Here is a 19,465-nt window from a genome sequence, read left to right on the forward strand (position 1 = left end):
AAAAGGACGTCAAATTCGTTTAGGTACAGCGTCGCACGACTGCGCAATTGTCCGTTAAAGTCACGCAGTGCCGAATCGCAAAATACCCCCTGGTCTTTTAGCAGCCAAATCCTCCGGGGCTTAAGTGGTTAATGTAGTGCAGGTGCCCTCAGAAGTTGCATGTACCTTTTATTGTTTTAGATGTTAATCTTTTTTATTGGTTTTCATAGGACAAAGACATACAAATGATACCAGATATGTAAATAATTGACGTATAATTAATAATAAAAAATATAACATATCCAAGAAATATAATGAATAAAGATAAAAATTCATTAATATGACCAAAGATGAATATAATAATATCTCTATTAATTGCAAATACATAACCATAGTCAAAGAGACGAATGCAAATATAAAAATGATAATAAACATAAACAAATGAGCTAATATTTTGTTTGGATAAAATTGTAAGAAGATCATTTTATAAAACTAAGGTTTCTTAAAGTGATTGTAAACAATCACAATGTAAAACAACCCTTTCAGTTCAAAATATAAATGGAAGGCAAAACATTTTTGTATAGATAATAAAAAACAAATTTAAATACTTTTTTTTCCTTTTTTTCTAAGTGATCACATTCCCTCTGTTCTCAGCTGCATAAGAGCTGGGGGAGGGGAAGCAGCAGCACACTGAGCTTCCCCGTGAATGGCTGTGCAGTGGGGCGTGTCAGGACTGATCATTGGAGGAGAGCAGGCTGAGTTCCCAGCATAGCTAGAGAACTGACCACGATGTGCTCTCCTGCTTAGCGTACAAGAAAAATAGTTTGTTGGGCGCTTCCACTGGAGAGATCAGTCCTCCAATAAAGAGTCTTGATGGGGGAAGGACAGCCAGAATGGTGAATGAACTTCTGGGGTGCACAAATATACTGCACTGACACTGAGGGTAGCTCTTGAAGGCAGAAGCTGGTCCCATTGGCAGGCAAAGAAAAGAAAAAGGTGCCACTGAGTGTGGCTGTTTCGCAGCAAGCGCAGAGGTGCTCCTTCCTCAGACCGATCGGAGGAAGGAGCACTTCTGCGCATGCTCCGAAACGCGTTACCGCCCTCCCCCACGTCATCACACTTGTGAGGTCCATCAGTGAGGCATGCATTCCACCTCTGCCTTTGTCTGACCCAGTATACTTCCGATTGGTCTTCCCTTGCATCGTCATCTCCCTTCTTCCGGTCAGCTAGGGGACGGGGTCACCACTGACCAGGAAGGGACCCTTGAGTTACGATGACATACGCCATCCTTTATGTAAGTTAATGCTTTTGTCATGCAATAAAGTGATATCGGCTACACTCAGCTGTGTCTTTTTCTTCTCCTGCTTAGCATGGTCAGTTTTTAATAGGAAAACAAGGAGACTGGCAGGCACACCAGGGATTTCATATAAAGGAAGCAATACAAAGAGAAGAGGATACTTTGTCATGCAAGTACATGGTACAGCAGGCACATATCAGGAATATGAAGTGTTAGAGTATCAAATGTTTTAAGATGACCATGAAGCAAATGTTGACATTTTGCAAAGTCTGGTCAACATAAAAGGTAACCAGAAAAGAAAGGAAAGAGAAAAAAATATATAAAGAAAAGATAAAAAAAGTGGGGAAGGGGTAGAAAAAGGGCAGTCAAGGTTTCGCCTTTTCTTTTACTGTTTTAAAGCAGAACTCCGGTCAAAAATAAAAAAATAATGATGAATAGCCAAATAAAGGATATGATGTCAAAATAATTATTAAATCTAAACATCCTGAGTCTGATGGGCAGCATCATTCAGCCCACTACCTCTAAACCTAAGTTGTCCTGGAATTGGCCCCTGCCTACCTGTGACTGGACAGTGAAAAGAGAAGCAGCATAGTAATGAGCTCATCCTTCAGTCACTCTGCTCTCCTGTCCTATCAACATGCTTCGTGTTAGCACATAAACTGATTGGATCCTTGTACTGCTCCTTCCTCTCACATTCTATCCCTGTTATACAGGGATGGCAAGAGGTTTATAACAGGTCACATTCATGCACTTACATTTAAATGCATTAAAAGATTAATAATGTATTAATGATTACAATGGTGCATTAATGTGCCTTTTATATCTTGAGTTCAGCTTTAAGTATCCTGGTTACTGTAAAACGTCAGGCAGTCTAATGTACCGATATCATCTCCTACCGCCAATGGTGAGGACTTGCCCATCACCTCTGCTTCCAGCAACTTCCTATTACTCCTTCAAACCAATGGAGAGCGGCAATATTTAATAGAGATTCCCTGGGATACTGGTCAAGATAAAAAGTATTCTGCATGCAAGCTGTCACTCTAGGTACATTATAGTGATTTACTTTAGGCTTCGTTCACACGAGTGTAATGATCAAGCATCTGCTTTGTGTTATTGAAGGCTTCCTAATGGATTGCAAAGCCAATGTTTTTTCTGTAACATTAAAGTGGAAGGACTATCACACGTACAAAAATCATAATGCATTTGTGTTGATTTGCTTCAAATTGTTTTTGATCCCACCAGCTGGCCTTTGCAACTTACAAAGCTTGGAAATTCCTCAATTTAAAGTGGTGTAAACTCACTAATTTAACTGTATCCCAAAACAGTTACGTTCAGGGCATGTCTTAAATGATCGCTGTCACAGTTGCTTGTGCTCTCAAATGAGGTGTCAAGCCATCAAATGGTTGGTGTCATAACTGACCATGTGTGCAACAACATGGCAACTGCAAATCAAACAGAGGCTAAAGCTATGAGCAAACAAGAATTCTGGTTGGCAACACGTCCAGTAAAATCAACTTCAGTTTAGTAATGCCCCGTACACACGTACCGATTGTCGGCCGTAAATATTCGGCCGACAACCGATCGGCCGATTGTAGGCTTGTTAGTATGATGTTTCCGACAGCGCACTTTCGGCCGAAAAGAATCTGTCCTAAATTCCACAAGCTATCAAATGATTCTTCAGAATTTCCAACGGAGCTATGTGCCAGAAAGAGACATCAGAATCGTTGCTGTTGTCACTTTCTGTACCTGATGACGAATTTGCCCACAAATCGCTATCGCTCAGTTCTTCAAGTAACTCAGTTTCGCTGTCGCTGTTTTCCAGTTTGTCTAAAAGCGCTTTTGCCCAAAAAGAACGCTTTTTGGACGCCATGGTCATTCTTAATTTTGCAGGCACAAAGAACTGGAAAAGCACAGACAGGGCACTGGAAAAGTCACCAGGTGCAATCCTGTGGTGAAATTGCATGATACAGTGTAATCCGTTAGGATCACAGCTTTGTATCATGTCATTTGTGTATTTACATTTTTGAAATTGCCACCAGTTTTACCCCTCTGCGTCACAACGCTTGTAGGGAAGGGAACCAGAAGACAGGTGCTGGCATTGGCTGGAAGGACAGCGGGAGGACGGCGGGGGAGGATGGCGGGGGATCACAGGGGAAGGTGAGTTTTTAAATTTAAGACAACATTTTTCTATGCAAAAGAATGTACTGTTTTTAGCCCAGAAATCTGGACATAATTAGACCGCCAGGGAGGTTAAATAAAGGTGATTTTACTGGACGTGCAGCCTACGAGAATTCTTTTTTGCTCATTAGAGATGGGAGAAAAACAGAGGCTAAAACGGCAGCCTCCTTGGCTGTAAAGTATAGGAGGGTTTGGTTGTGCTTTAGGTCAATGACAGAATGGCCCAAATGAGTCTTAGGTGCTTGTAAGGCTTTTGGGAAGCTTTTGCTTATAGGTTGTTATCACTTCTGCCTGGCAGTACTAGGGTTGTCGTTTCAAATCCCAACCTCAGAAATACCTGCCCAGAGTTTGCATGTTTTCCCAGTGTTTAAGTGGGATTCTTCCGGGTACTCTGGTTTCCTCCCACACTCCAAAGACATGTTGGTAGGTTATTTGGCTCCTGTCTAAATTGGCCCTAGCATGTGTATGCATGAATGTGAGTGAAGCCCCGTACACACGCACAGATTGTCGGCCAAACGATCGGCCGTCTTTTGTCCGGTGCTGTCGTGTTGATTGAAAAATGCTCAAGACTGCACACGAATTTTGTCGGCCAACAACAACCAACTTCAGAAGTGATGTCATGTGATGGTTAACTTTCCGTGTGTTTTTTCTTCTCTGAGCATGCCCAGTCTTGCTCATCTGCTTTTTGTCGGCCGAAATCTGTTCTGACTGACGAACAATCGGCCGTTCTTTGTTGGCCTACAAAAATTTTATAGCATGCACACCAGATTTTGTTCGGCCGAAAAGTCGTAGTCGGTTGTCGGAAGCATCATACTAACAAGCCGACAACCGGCCGATTGGACGTTGGCCGAATATTTACGGCCGACAATCGGTACGTGTGTACGGGCCATTAGGGACCTCAGATTGTATGCTACTTCGGAGCAGGGACTGATGTGAATGTACAATATATATGTATGTAAAAGCGCTGCGTAAATTGACAGAGATATAAAAGAACCTGTAATAAAAATAAAATTGCTTATTCCTTCTTAAAAACAACAGTGTTGTGAAAACTTGGGACAATGCCAGATATTTTCTTACCAAAAAGAAACCCAATTATGTTGGACTTTCGTGGTACTGGAACAGTCAGACATTTTTAAAAAAAATATAAATGTTTATTACAAAATGTTATTAAAAGACATTCATAAAACCATGAAAAAATAGCAGGACCAATTCCCAAGAGTAGTTTCTATACTACTTTTGGTAACTTCGGGGGGCGATTTTAGTAGACATCTGTGCAGGAACCCGCACACATGTCTGTGAAATCGCCCCCAAAGTCAGACTGAAATACCGGATTGAAATCTTGCGAGTTCAGCTGAACTCGCATGATTTTTAAAACGGCCTCAGTGTGAACCTGGGCTTAGTGTCCAAGCATGTCCCAGCCCTATTCAATCCTACAGGTGAGCCAAGTTCTGCTGGATAGCTGGAATACAGCTCCCCTGTGAGAATGAATTGGGCCATGGAGTGTGCAGCGTTTTTCCTGGAAAGGCTGTATAGTGGTGGACGGGGTTGCATAGTGAAGATCACTGGAACATGGAAAAAAAAGTAAATGTTTAACATGACTGTCGGCACTTGGGAGGGTGTGAATTTATTAAAAGACAAGTTCACTAAAAGTCAATATGCCACCCCATACTCATACTCAACTCATACTCAAAATGAAAATGTGAAAGGTGAACTCATCATTACCTGTTTCACAATTTATGATTTCTACACAGGTAGACCATTTAGAAAATTGTTGCCTATATTGAATTACGGAATGCAATGTACGAGGGGGTTTCATGTCAAACTGGGACTTTCAAATTTATATAATAAAAGAACACATTTCAAGGAGTGGAAACTGCCATTTTTTTTTTTCGATATATTGCCCTGCTACATTCATACACTAATCCCAGCATTGAACTAATGCCAGCAAAGCTTCGGCATAGAAAGATTTGGTAGGTTTGTCTGAACCAATCTAGGACAGCCTGCTTCACTTCCTCATCTGTGCTGAAATGCTGAGCTGTGACCTCCGAGGAACTCTTTTCGAGGTCCAAACGGCTGGAAATCACTTGGAGTGAAGTCCGGGCTGTAAGGAGGATGTGGCAATACCTCTGTGGGCTGGAAACCTCCACGGCTGGGATTGTCACTAATGGACGTAGGACCAGCTTTAAATTGTTTACACCATCCAAATGTCTTACTGCGACTGAGTGTCTCATCACCGTACTGTGCTTGAAGTCTTCTGTAGATATCCACGGGTTTTACACCTTCATTCACAAGAAACTTCATCACCACATGTTGTTCCTTGCACGCACTAACACTGTTGTCTGTCATCTTGATTAACTGTCTCTGGACTGGCCCACGACATGTGCAATGCCTATCAGTAATAGGACACACTTGCCACTTACTACTGCTTGTAGTACTGCCACGCTAGCATTCCTTGACTTGAATGGCTTGTAATAGTTAAAGCTAGGCAGTGGTGTAACTAGAACCTTCAGGGCCCGGTGCACTAAACCATGAAGGGCCCCCCTTACCTCCCGCTGGGGCTCTTCCTTCTGAGCCCAGTGGGACCGGTTGCAAGTACAACCTTTGTGACCCTGGTAGTTCTGCCACTGACTTCAGTTATTTTATTTTTTATTATTTTTTTTACATTTTTTTTATTTTTTTACAATATTATTTTTTTTAAAGGGGCCACATTGGGGGGCTTTGGTGAAATATCAGAGGTGGAATGAATTGAATCCTGGTGGTTATGAATGGACAGAGTCAGTGATCAGTTCGAATCACTGACTCTACTCATCCTGACAAATCCCCAGTATATGGTGTGAGAGGGGACGGGGGGACCTGGCAGAAGAGTGGGGAATGAGGGGGCAGCCAAGAGAGCATAGGGGGGCAGCAGAAAATAGCTGGATAGGAGGAGCAGTTGGAACGGCTGCATATAGAAGAACCAATCTCTCCATTTTCCTCCAGCAGGTTCTCCTCCTCTCCCTCCCACAGGCATTTAGCAGCTACAGGAGGAAAATGGAGAGATTGGTTATTCTATATACAACCGCCCCCGCCGCTCCTCCTATCCAGGTGTACAGGGGGGGGCAGCACAGGCCCCCTGCAGCATTAGGCTGGGTCAAATGCAACCCCTGCGACCCTTGTAAGTAATCGCCTGAAGCTATGTATGTTTTTTTTTTTTGTGTAGTTAAATTGGACCAATGTAACTATTCATATTCCTTACCTGGTCAGTCCCTCTGGAAGTGGAGAATCACTATAGGTGTCGTTACTACAGTTGATCCTCGCTGTCTTCTGGATCTTTTTCTGAGCAGCTGTCCTGCTGCATAGTAAACATAGGGGGTCACTCATTTAGCACGGGTGCCATTCAGAGAACTCCTTGTTTTTTTTTTTCTCAGTATGTGATGTCACTACACCTCTCCACCTCATCAATTTAGAGAACGCTTTGCATTCATTTCTGAATGGCGCCTATGCCATATGAGCAAGGTACATATTTGTCAGCACACCATGGATCCCTAAATAATGTTCAAAAACTTTTTTTTTAAAAGTGATCACATCACAGAGGAAGGGTGCAAAGTTACTGGGCCACTCAAGATCCCTTTGTCAGGCATGTACCAAGAGAGCGATCACCTGTGGTTACTTTAAAGCAAGGCAGCTGCTCAGCACAGGACGCAGAAGACAGTGAGGGTCACTGTAGTAGTGGCAGCTACTATAGTGATGCTGTGCTTCCACAAGGATTGACATGAAATATGTAAACTTTCCAAGCTGGGCCAATCTAACTATGTTAAAAAGAAAAAAATCTAGGAATTTAGATTTAAAAACTTCCTGATATAAATGTACAGTTCTCTGTATGCTTAACATAAATAAAGTTTTTATAAAGAAGTGAACTTGTCCTTTAAAGCAGTTCTAACAGTTGTGAGTTGCACATCATGACAATTCGACCCCTAGATGGCCCTGGAAGACAGCTGCAACAGTTACTATTATCACCACTATCACCATCATTATCGGCATATAAAGTGATCACATGCTATCAGAACACCAACTGATGATAAACTATTGGTGTCAGTTTCCTTTGTATTGTTATGTGGTTATAAAATGAGCCACATTCATCAGAGTCTGAAGTAACAAATGCTCCACAAAAACTGATAAGATTCAAGACTGCTCGTTTATAAGACAGTTGGAAAATGATATTTCTATACTGCTTATACAAACAGCAATATTTTATTTTCATTTTGCCCACTTTCAACCGGCTTTTGATCACAAAATAAAAAAAATTAACACATCAAGGTAATCGACTGCTTTCATTGGTTACAGTTTTCTCAGAAACTGCTGGTGGTAGGTTGACTAAAAGCAGAACTAAACCCTCCTATCCTTCACAGCCAAGGGAGCTGCCATCTTAGCCTCAATTTGATCTGCAGTTGCCATGGTGCTGCACATGTGATCAGTTATGTCACCAGCCATTTGATGGCTCGACAATGCAGTTAAGAGCACAAGCAACTGTGGCACTTATTATTCATAGCATGCTTTGAATGTAACTGTTTTGGGAAACAGTTAAATGGATAGGTTTGGTTCAGATTTTGGCCCCTTTCACACGATTGGACCTGTCAGGGTTATTGGGTAGATTAAATAAAAGAAAAATTGAATTATGGCATAGTCCTATATAGATATTTTGTTCTGTATAGAAATATGAAGCAATGACATCCATTTTTTGTTAGATTACTGAAAGGTTAAATCTCCTTTAAAAGTGCCTGTTCAGGAAATTCTTAAACAGGTTTACCCCAGACATGCTGTGTTGACCTAAGGTAATAAATAAATAGTCTGTTGACTTTCTTTAAGATAAAGTCTAAGACGCTATTCCAAGGTAATCTTATCTGTGTGTGGAATCATAAAACCTTAGTTAGTATTTTCTATGCTTAGACCCATGTAAAAATAAGATTTACAGATATGTTATAATCTTATATGTAACATAATATTAACAATTAAATATATATATAACTAACATACATAGATATGTAGAAAACTGTTATATATTATAATTGTTTCATATTTTGCTAAATTCTAACTTTACTGATTTTGATGCGTCATCACTGCATGTTTAGTAAGGCTTCAGTAAATAAGCTCTTGTAAGTGGTAAAGCATCATAAAACTTTTCTGGCCTTGCCAAGTGTTTAGTCTAGGAGGTCTGAATTGTAAGCTCTTTGTCAATATAAGGTGCAAAGTTTATTTGAAGATAAATAATGCTGCTATATTTCTATATGTTGAAGTTAAGAGCAATGCAATACCGCCATCTCTGGTGACTGACTGCTACTAATTGAGGTCTTAGGTTGAAGGGTCATTTCCAATATGTATAGATATATATATTAGATAAGATATATTAAATGTTAGAACGGTGTTACAAGATTAATTCTTTATTTAGATACATGGTGGATATTAAATGGAAATGTAATAGATGAGAGCATGGATAAATTATTATGTTGTTTTATGATACTCTTAAATATGGAGATATCATCATTTAATTTTAATATACTGGTTGACCAAGAGGTGTCACCCAATGACATCACCAGTTAATGGTTAAGATGTTCCAGCCAATGGGGATAATGTCACTCCTTCTGGGTTTAACTTATGGTAATTATAATAGTCCTTTGTTCTATACCATATAAATAGGAAAACTCAGATGAGAGGGGGATACACAGGACACATGACATTTTGCCCAATATACATCACACATACAACATACACGCTACTACAGCTATGCTTAGACTAATCTACACAGACTCCATTTTGCTCCATCATGTATCTGAAACTTTGAGGGACGCCAAACGAAACTCCTCCCTAATTGACCGCCATCTTGGAAATGCAGCCATCTTAAAGACTCTTCAGACCATTCAAAGCTAGCAGCCATTTTAAATATGGTAAATATTCCTTGCTAATTATTTGATTATTATTCAATATTGTTTATGTACTTCCTTAAATGTTTTACATTTCATGCTAAAGGGTAACGAGAGTACAATCCTAGCCGTATAAACCATGTGTAGATTTTTCTCTAAAAGGCTGATTTTTGTTTTTATACATTTTTATGAATATCAGATTTAGCGCATATTGGCGTATTAGTCTCACGTTTTGCATAGCCTATTCTCGCTTCATCTGCAGTGGAGTGACTATCAGACTGTGCATTGCGCAGACAATTGTGGTCTGATTATATAGAACATTAATTTATGGTTTATACTATACCTGGAGAAAACGTAACGTAATCTTGCTTTATTTCACTTTCATTATTGAGCTACAAATCACATTGCATTTATTGTTCGAAGTTCATATTTTTGTAAAGTTATTTTTTTTGTGTCATCTCAAGTTTGATCATTTATTGTGATTACATGTCTGGTGAATAAATATTCTTATATATATTCCATACTGTAGACTGTATTCACTAAGATTGGTATATGCTTTTAAAAAGAAATTAATCAATAAAAAGAATTCGCTACATATTGATTTGTGGAAGTAAGTGGAGATTCCGCAGTCCCGCAAAAAATCGCAGATCGTTGCCATTAATAGTAAAAAAAAAAAAAAACAATAAAAATGACATAAATCTTTCCCGTAGTTAGTAGACACAATAACTTTTGCGCAAACAATCAAAATACGCTTATTGCGATTTTGTTTGTCAAAAATATGTAGCAGAAAACAAATTGGCCTAAAACGTCAAAAAATCTTGATTTTTATTTTTTTTTTTAAATGTTATATTCTCAAATATATATATATATATATATATAGTTAGTTAGTAGACGCGATAACTTTTGCGCAAATCAAAATACGCTTATTGCGATTTTTTTACCAAAAATATGTAGCAGAAAACAAATTGGCCTAAAATGTTACAAAATTTAGATTTTTTAATTTTTTTTTTTGGGAATGTCCTATAGCAGAATGTGAAAAATGTTTTTTTTTTTCACAATTGTCGCTAATTATTTTGTTTATAGCGCAAGAAATACAAATCGCACAGGTGATCAAATACCACCAAAAGAAAGCTCTATTTGTGGGAAAAAAAGGACACACATTTCATTTGGGTACAGCGTCGCACGACCACACAATAGTCAGTTAAAATAACGCAGTGCCGAATCACAAAATAGGGCCTAATCAGGAAGGGGGTAAAACCTTCCGGGGCTGAAGTGGTTAAGATGGTCACACATTACAGTCTGATTGTACAGTATCCTTTAACTCTATTTATAACTAATTTATTACAAGGCCCTGCCAGATTACTTACAAAATGAATGCGTATGTTTTTTTTTTTTTTTTTTCAGAATAGATACTACTGAGTTTAAAACATTAGCACACAAAGTGCACGGGGTAGGAGGCAGGCTACCGCCTTCAAAACGTTACAACAAAAGAGAAGTATGGCCAAAGCTTTTGTAGCACCCTACAGGTAGGTGCTAGGTAAATTTATAGTGGGCTTTGTCTGCCTAACAGCAGGGCCATGATTTCTTTTTAGTAGGGTGTCATGGTTTCCAGATGTGTTTGCTGAAGTGGGAGTCTCCCCACTGGCTCTGTGAGAGGCTTCTCATAGGGCAGTGGAGGAAACCCAATCAGGGATACATTCAGGCTTGTAACTATCCCAGAAGGCAGATACTGCCGCTAAGGATTCTGGGAGTGGATATAAGTTTGAGGGAGGGCATGACTCATGGTCTTTGGTGGGAAGCAGAGTCCCAGGAGGGAAAGTACAGCTGTATCTCCTCCTGTCTGAGGAAGCGGATATCTCAGGGTTAGTCTCTTGGTCACTGGTTGCCTATGGCGGCTGGTATGTATGGCCATCTTTAGTCTCTTGTTTGTTTGTTGGATATGGCGGATGATACAGTATGTACAGCCATCTTTAGTCTCTCGGTCGCTGGTTGGATATGGCCGTCAGTATGTATGGACATCTTTAGTCTCTTTGTGACTGGTTGGGTATGATGGTCGGTATGTATGACCATCTTTAGTCTCTCGGTCGTTGGTTGGATATGGTGGCCAGTATGTACGGACATCTTTAGTCTCTCGGTCGCTGGTTGGATATGGCAGTTGGTTTATACGGCCATCTTTAGCCTCTCGGTCACTGGTTGGATAAGGCAGTTGGTATATATGGCCATCTTTAGTCTCTCGGTCGCTGGTTGGATATGGCGGTCGGTATGTACGGCCATCTTTAGTCTCCCAGTCACTGGTTGGATATGGCGGTTGGTATGTATGGCCATCTTTAGTCTCTCAGTCCCTGGTTGGATATGGCGGTCGGTATGTACGGCCATCTTTAGTCTCTCAGTCCCTGGTTGGATATGGCGGTCGGTATGTACGGCCATCTTTAGTCTTTCAGTCCCTGGTTGGATATGGTGGTCGGTATGTATGGCCATATTTAGTCTCTCAGTCCCTGGTTGGATATGGCGGTTGGTATGTACGACCATCTTTAGTCTCTCATTCGCTGGTTGGATATGGCGGTCGGTATGTAAGGCCATCTTTAGTCTCTCAGTCGCTGGTTGGATATGGCAGTCGGAATGTACGGCCATCTTTAGTCTCTCAGTCGCTGGTTGGATATGGCAGTCGGAATGTACGGCCATCTTTATTCTCTCAGTCCCTGGTTGGATATGGCGGTCGGTATGTACGGCCATCTATAGTCTCCCAGTCACTGGTTGGATATGGCGGTCGAAATGTACGGCCATCTTTAGTCTCTCAGTCCCTGGTTGGATATGGCGGTCGGTATGTACGGCCATATTTAGTCTCTCAGTCCCTGGTTGGATATGGCGGTCGGTATGTACGGCCATCTTTAGTCTCTCAGTCACTGGTTGGATATTGCTTGTTACAGAAGAACATTTAATAAATATGGGTCCATTGTTCTCAGAATTCCCTGCCATCCAGATACAAACACCACAAGGTGGAAGGTCTTGGGGGGACAGCATGAAGGAGATGAAATCTGACATTTCCACTTGTTCACACTTGGTGATGTCAAATGTGGGTCACGTGACCATCTTATCCACGTGGGAGCAGCACCAATGGCAAGCTGCACATATGGCTTGGCTGGGAAAATGATGCAGCAAAGCATGCAGTGAGAGTGCCCGGGAGGGGGCAGAGAGTGCAGCCAGCTGCATGAGTGGTGCAGGGAGTGCAGTGCCGGGGCTCTGCGTCTTTAAGGTGTCAGTGTGTGTGGATGAGAGCGGCGGCGGCCCCTCCCTCCCTGCCTCCCCGCTGGAGAAGAGAGCAGCACAGCGAGCAGAATGATCTGCAGACCTGCCAGGGTGGGCTGCCCGTCTGCTTTGTGATCCGGCCGGCCTCATGTACCGCACACCCCGCTGACACACTCATAGCAGAGGGGTGCACGGGGCTGGATATACCGATCGCTGCGCATCGATCGCTGATCACAGGAGAAGGAAGAAATCAGTGCAATACATAATAACCCCCCCATGCCTGGCTGAGGAGACCTTGACAAAGGCAGAGCTGGGGGGAGACTGAGTGCTGCGCTTGCTTTTTGCACCCCCCCCCCAACATCTAGCGCTGGGCAATGGCGGATCGCAGCCTGGACACCGTGTCCCTTCCCCTGGAGGTGAGAGCCAGGCTGGCCGAGCTGGAGCTGGAGCTGTCTGAAGGTAAGGAGCATGGAGTATGCATGCCCAGCCCTGTGTGTGCCCTCTGATCGGCTGCAGGGGCCCCTCCATTGCATCCTGGATGGGGCTGAGTAAGGGGGGGGGGGTGATGCCAGCCCATTATCTAAGCAAATGCATCCCTCATCCTGACCCCCCCCCCCCAATCTAACAATAACCCTTTCAGTCCAGGGTTGCAAGGTGATAATAGCTCTCCTATGGCATGCAGAGGGTTAATAACTCAATGTGTGCTGGAGCTGTCAACAGGGCCTCAAAGGGTTAAAGCTGTCATCCTGATACCCCCTCCCTTCCATCCATGCAGTAATAGGGATGGATGGGCGCTTTAGTTTTTGAATCATGCCCCCCCCCTCTAATCTTAACCCTTTTAGTCTGATAATCGAGCTTCTCCATGGCATGCTGAGGGTTAATGACTCAGTGTGTGCTGGAGCTGTCATCAGGGCCTCGCTCTCACGCTTTGACTGTTAAAGGGTTAAAGCTGTCATCCTGATTCCAACCCCCCCCCCCCCCCCCCTCCATGCAGTAGTAGTGATCAATGGGCGCTGTAGTCCTGGAATCATGCCACCCCAGTGCCCTGGCTCCCAATATCCTGCCCCCCCCCAGCGTGCCCAGGGTTCCTGCTCTTTGTGCCTGGGGGGAGGCAGCAGCTGGATTGCATTTGTTGGGATGCAGTCTGCTGACACTTGTGTTGCATTTAGCCTGGCATGTCAGTGCTGGGGGAGATTGGAGATGTGGAAAATATTCCCTGCCTAAAAATATCATTTACAGGCAGCACAATGTGTCCGGGGGCTCACCGACAGCCACCGTTATCTATGGCATACTCCTCACTAGCCAGATTTCTTTTGTGTGCATCCTTCATTTTTTTTTTTTTTTTGTTTTATCCATTAATCCAAACCAGTAAAACCTTCACGGGATTAGTTTATGTGTGACAAATTGTGGGACAATGACATATGGGACTTTCACCCCCTTCTATGTATTGAACGTTGGCACAATAAGTAAATATTCCTATCGCGCCATTCTTCACACTGCAATCTGTAGATTTATTTATTTTTCAATTTTTTTTAAATTAAGTGAATAAATACTGATCAGAAATAATCCGCCTATAAAGTCGCATTTGTTTACTGTCTGGAATCAATCTCAATTACAACATTGCCTGTCTATTGCAAAAGGAATTGAAAGTATTGCTGGCATCACCATGGCAACCCTGCTTCCATCATCTCCATCCAGAGAGAAGCCATCTTTAAATAGTCTAACACCAACCTGTTCATCGGGGAGGCTGTGCGCGGGTCTCTTCCTGCAGATTACTGAAGGTGAAAACTACGCATGGTGAAAGGTTAACCCTTTCATCAACTCACCCATTGTGCAGATCTTCTGGGAATGCTTTAGATGCTGGAATTAGCGTTGATGTCAATTCTTATCCTGTTGTACAATATATGTTTTAATCCAACATATTACAATGCCAGCATCAATCTGGTGAAAAAATGATACCAGGTGCCATGGAATGTCATTTTGAGAACAAAAAAACATGTAGGCAAAATGTTGTATTTTGGCATTTTTTTTTTTTTTTTTGGATTTTTTTTCCCCGTTTAATTGTAGCAAAACAATGGAAAACATTAGGCAGTGTTCACTGTTGTGCCAATTCTTTTTTTTTTTTTTTTTTTTTCAGCGATCTAACAGAAAAATCTGCATTTCTTTTGTCAAAATATTTAATTGAAGGGAAGATAGCAAAACAATGGAAAACATTATGCAATAGAGAGGCTCTGTGGCCTGCGTTGTCATTCTTAATGCGTCCCTGCTTTTGGAATTGAGAAGCGGATTGAAGGGGTGGGCATGCTGCCTGTGCAGCTGCAGAGGGGCCAAGCAGGAAGGAGGGTGGCAAGGGAAGGGCATGGGTACCAAAAGGTTGGGATGGGGGAAGAACCTTCCTTTCTGCTGCTGATTATCACTGATGGGGAACATAACGCTAACTGGAAAGTCTAATTGGTATGGATGGCTTGGGATTGGGTCCATTGATGATGATACTGGAAGCCACTGATGAGGGCACAAATGTAAGATGTGGCGGGTCACAACAAATGGACAGTAAACTTTTAGCTCCATCTTTATTGCAGATGCCCTGTTGGGTCATGATGAAAACGGACTTTGGGCCAGTGGTGCCAGGGCTAGAGGACATGTACATGGGTGGACCAACACTGATGAGCATGAAAGGGGGTCCAAACAGTTTCTTACACAGGGCCCTCAGGGGTTTATCCTGCCAGTTTTTTTTCTGGTAGTATGCTTCTGTACCTTTCCCGCCTGCTCTTTGAGTCAGATTGATAGACCACACTGATGTTGGTAGTCCTTAGTGAACTTGTAGCCTGCATCCACCTTAACTGTTCCCTAACCCAGTGTTTTGCAACCAGGGTGCCCCTCGGGGACCCAATTTGCCCTGGATGAGTGCCATTAGTTGCAGTGGTGCCGGCGGTCTGGCCACTAGCACCATAACAACCAATGAGGTTTTAAGGCCAGAACTCGGTGTCATTCAGTGCTATGGTGATGGAGGCCAGCTTGATCGCACCATGGCAATGCATGGCTCTGATGCAGGGCAAGGAGCATAGAGGGCCACCCCCAGCATTAATTAGAAAACAGAATCCCTCCTCCTCCAGACCTCTTTCACCTCTTGCTCTCCGCCATGCTGCTGGAGCCAACCGGTAGGACCCCAAAGTGAAAAGGGGACTGTGTGATTGGAGGGGCTCTGTGGTGATGGGGAGACTTGTGTATGGGGGTTGACTCTAATGTGATGAAGGGGGGGGGACTCTGACATGAAGGGGGTACCTCTGTTGTGAAGGGGGGGGGGGACAATATCTGCCTAGAGATTTTGCGTCTTTTTAAAGGCTGCAAAAAAAAAAAAGTTGATAAACACTGCTCTAACCTACAATATGGCCGCCATACATTTTATGATAATCTGTACACTTTAACCAGTCATGGCATGCATATTACGGACCTCTGGGAAAGAATGTTGTGCTTAATGCTGTGATCTTAGATTCTCCTTCCTTTGCCTTCAGTTTCAAAATAGCATGTGGGAAAATAAACGTGTTTAATAAATTATAATACAGGCTTGATAAATCCAACCTAAAATGCATGAAATCAGGCTGAGTAATGGAAATGATAAATAATACAGTGAGGAAGATGGAAAAATGTGGAGCCTCATTGATAAAATGCTGCTGGTATTCATCATGTTGTGTGGTACTGGAATATAGGCCTAAGGTGTGCCGGCACCATTGTGTGAGGAATGGCGGCAGCCGGAGTGGCTGCCCTTGCAGTTGGATCTTGTGTTTAGGGCATGCTCAGTCTAATACAGCTTCTTTGATATGTCGTAAATAAAGAGCTGCTGCGTTGCACTTCATAATCGTATCCCAAAGGCATACTGAAGGTTTATTGGTCGATTTCAAAATAGAAGTTTTTTTTTTTTTTAATTTGCCACTGTGAAAAATACCTCAGAAAGGTATCGCGTCACTTTAAATCCACAAGTCAGGTTTGTGTAAAAACCACACAGTGAGTACTATCTGTGATGATTTTATTTTATCTGCACTAACAGTTACATTTTTATGACAAGATTTTGGAGCCTACCTACTACTGCTAAGGCTGTAGAAGTAGTAGGTAGGCCCCAAAACCTTGTTCTGGAAATGTAACTCTTAATGCAGATAAAAAAAAAAAAAAAAAAAAGTATCACAGACAGTACTTAATTGTATCGTTGTGAAGTCACCAATATGGCTACAATCACCATAAGAAACAAATATCAAAACCAAATGTATCTGAAGACTGCCTCCCACCCAAGTCTGTTCAGTTGGCTGGTTGAAAGTTTTTATTTTTGGAATGTTCGATACATGTTGTAATGGTCAGTGGGGTCAAATCGTTCCCTTTTTTTTTTTTTTTTTTTTTTTTTTTAACTGTGGTAATGAGCAAATTCAAATGAGTGGGATGGAAAGTTTTTTCTTGAATAAAATTTGTAGCTGTGAATGTAATTTAAATTTAGGAAAAATTGTATATAGTATAATGAATTCTGTGTTTTAATACACCTGGAATTCAAACGGCAGGACGGATTTTTTTATGGGCTTTCCGAATGGAAAAAAAAATTATTCATAGATGGTCACACAGAATGTTCTGATGAACTATTGTCCTGTAAAGGTCGACTAAAATTCTAACGGTGTATGGCCAGTTTAAGTTGTGAACTCCTAAAGCAATGCATTGCAGTTGTGATACTGTGCCAGTAGTGTACCCCAATACTCAGATAACCACTATTTGCTGCAACCTTCTGACTCTAAATGAGGGGTCTCCAAACTTTCATAACAAAGGTCCAGTTTACTGTCCTTCAAACTTTAGGGGGTGGCAAACTGTGGCCAGTGTTAGCAAACCTCCATCATTAGTATTAGGGGGAGTAATAGTGTTGGTGTCAGTGGGAGGAATAGTGCCCCCCTCCCCCGATGTCACTGGTGTCAGTGGGAGGAATAGTGCCCCCCCCCCTCCCTGTCACTGGTGTCAGTGGGAGGAATAGTGCCCCCCCGTCACTGGTGTCAGTGGGAGGAATAGTGCTCCCCCCCCGTCACTGGTGTCAGTGGGAGGAATAGTGCTCCCCCCCCCATCACTGGTGTCAGTGGAAGGGATAGTGCCCCCCGTCACTGGTGTCAGTGGGAGGAATAGTGCCCCCCGTCCCCCGTCACAGGTGTCAGTGGGAGGAATTCCCCCCCCCCCCCCGTTGCTGGCGCCAGTGGGAGGAATAGTGCCCCCTGTCGCAGGCGACAGTAGGAGGAATAGCGCCCCCATCGCTGGCGCCAGTGGGAGGAATAGCACCCCAAGGGCTGGATAAAAGCAAGCAAAGAGCCGCAGTTTGGAGACCGCTGCTCTAAACCATGGTATCTGCATTGTAAATTACTCTTCCTAAAGTACACCTATCATAAGAGAAAGATGGGGGCTGACCAGCTTATGAAAATGCTAGTTTCCTGGTTTCAGTACTGAGTCCCAGACCTGCATCAAGTACGAAGCTAATTTTCCAGACTTCAATATTTCTATGCTTGTCCCAGCTCAGAGACTTGGAAAATACTGGAAGTGTCAGCATGACAGCCATGCAGAAGGCATTTTTAGTAGAGGCAGGCCGCATTGACTGCCCCCACCCAGTGGGTCCATGTATTGGCGTCACCCAGCTCAACAAAATTTGAGTAAAACAATTGACTTTTGTTGAAGTTACTGGAAATGGTTGGCCAATCAGTGCCTTATCAAGTCCGATGCAGGCACTGGTTTGGTATTTAGACAGCCAATAGGAAAATGTGTCCATCTACTCTGTTCAGTGTGGATGGGGATATCTCCTTTGATTTCTTTCATTTTAGCCTGGGGTGATGAACGGAAATAAAAATGTATAAATGTATGGCCAGCTTGTATCTAAAGCTAAAACTTTTCTTCATTCTTGGTAGAGTAGAAAATGGTTAATCTGTGTCGGGTTTTTTGGCCATCTGTGTCCCAGTGGGAGGGAGTGGAGAATGCAATAGGAAGAAGAATGAAACCTCTATTAGGAGAAGGTAAATGCTTCCAAATTGTCCTCATTGGAAGATTTCCCCTTTATTTCTGTTCTGGTGACCACTCCATATTCTAGATCTCCTCTAACTTTTTGTCCTTTGTAACAGTGGTCACCAGGACAGAGAGAGTCAGTCTCCATGACGGGGACGCAGACAGAATTATGCCCCGTACACACGTGCAGATTATCTGAAGACTTTTGTCTTCAGATTTACCTTTTCTATGTGGTGCAAGGGCCTGCCAGATTGCATACAAATTGAAAGTGTTTAGGTTTGACCTCATATTATATGGTTTTGGTAAGTCTGCAGACAAAAGTCTTCAGATAATCTGCACGTGTGTACGGGGCATTAACGACACGTTTTAGCGTTAGATACACTTTACGTTTTCTATCCCCTACTTTGGTGTCTGGCTGCAGTCTGTACTACAGGACAGACTGGACCATCCCCATTCAGTTGAAGGGTCATGTTCAGCGGCTGCTACTACCCACCGATTGTGGCATATGTAGCTTGAAAAAACACTCAAACAAAATGCTCATGCTGAGCTGTTCAGGGGTTTCCATTGAAGTATGTGGGGACAAGGTGTGCAATTCTGCCTGAAAAGTAGTTCATTAACTTTTTGGAGCAACAGGCATTTTGCTACAAGCGACAGAATACTCACATGTGAACAGGGGTCAATGAAATGAATGAGTTTTTGCTTGTTGAGCGAATTTGAGCTACCAGCCACAAAACGCCCAAGTGTGAAGGGTGCCTAAAAGTGTGCAGTAAAAAAATGTGCCTTATGCCTCGTACACACGCACCGATTTTTGGCCGACCGTTGAGCCGTCTTTTGTCCGGTGCTGTTTTGTTGGTTGAAA

The 19,465-nt window shown here is 42.6% G+C and overlaps 1 protein-coding gene across 5 annotated transcripts in view; it reads left to right on the forward strand.

Annotated features, from left to right (window-relative positions):
• Positions 1-12,466: 12,466 nt before the first annotated feature.
• Positions 12,467-19,465, forward strand: part of DIP2C (disco interacting protein 2 homolog C) — a 762,684-nt gene continuing 755,685 nt past the window's right edge. For 4 of the 5 annotated variants that reach the window (XM_082258569.1, XM_082258570.1, XM_082258572.1 and 1 more), the window contains exon 1: positions 12,467-13,056. In XM_082258569.1, coding sequence (XP_082114695.1) covers positions 12,972-13,056 — 85 coding nt within the window. In that variant the 5' untranslated portion in view covers positions 12,467-12,971. The remainder of the gene's footprint in view (positions 13,057-19,465) is intronic. The other variant, XM_082258573.1, reaches the window with a different exon arrangement.

This window comes from Pelophylax lessonae (genome assembly GCF_965119305.1).
Source record: "Pelophylax lessonae genome assembly, chromosome: 5".
Classification (NCBI taxonomy): domain Eukaryota; kingdom Metazoa; phylum Chordata; class Amphibia; order Anura; family Ranidae; genus Pelophylax; species Pelophylax lessonae.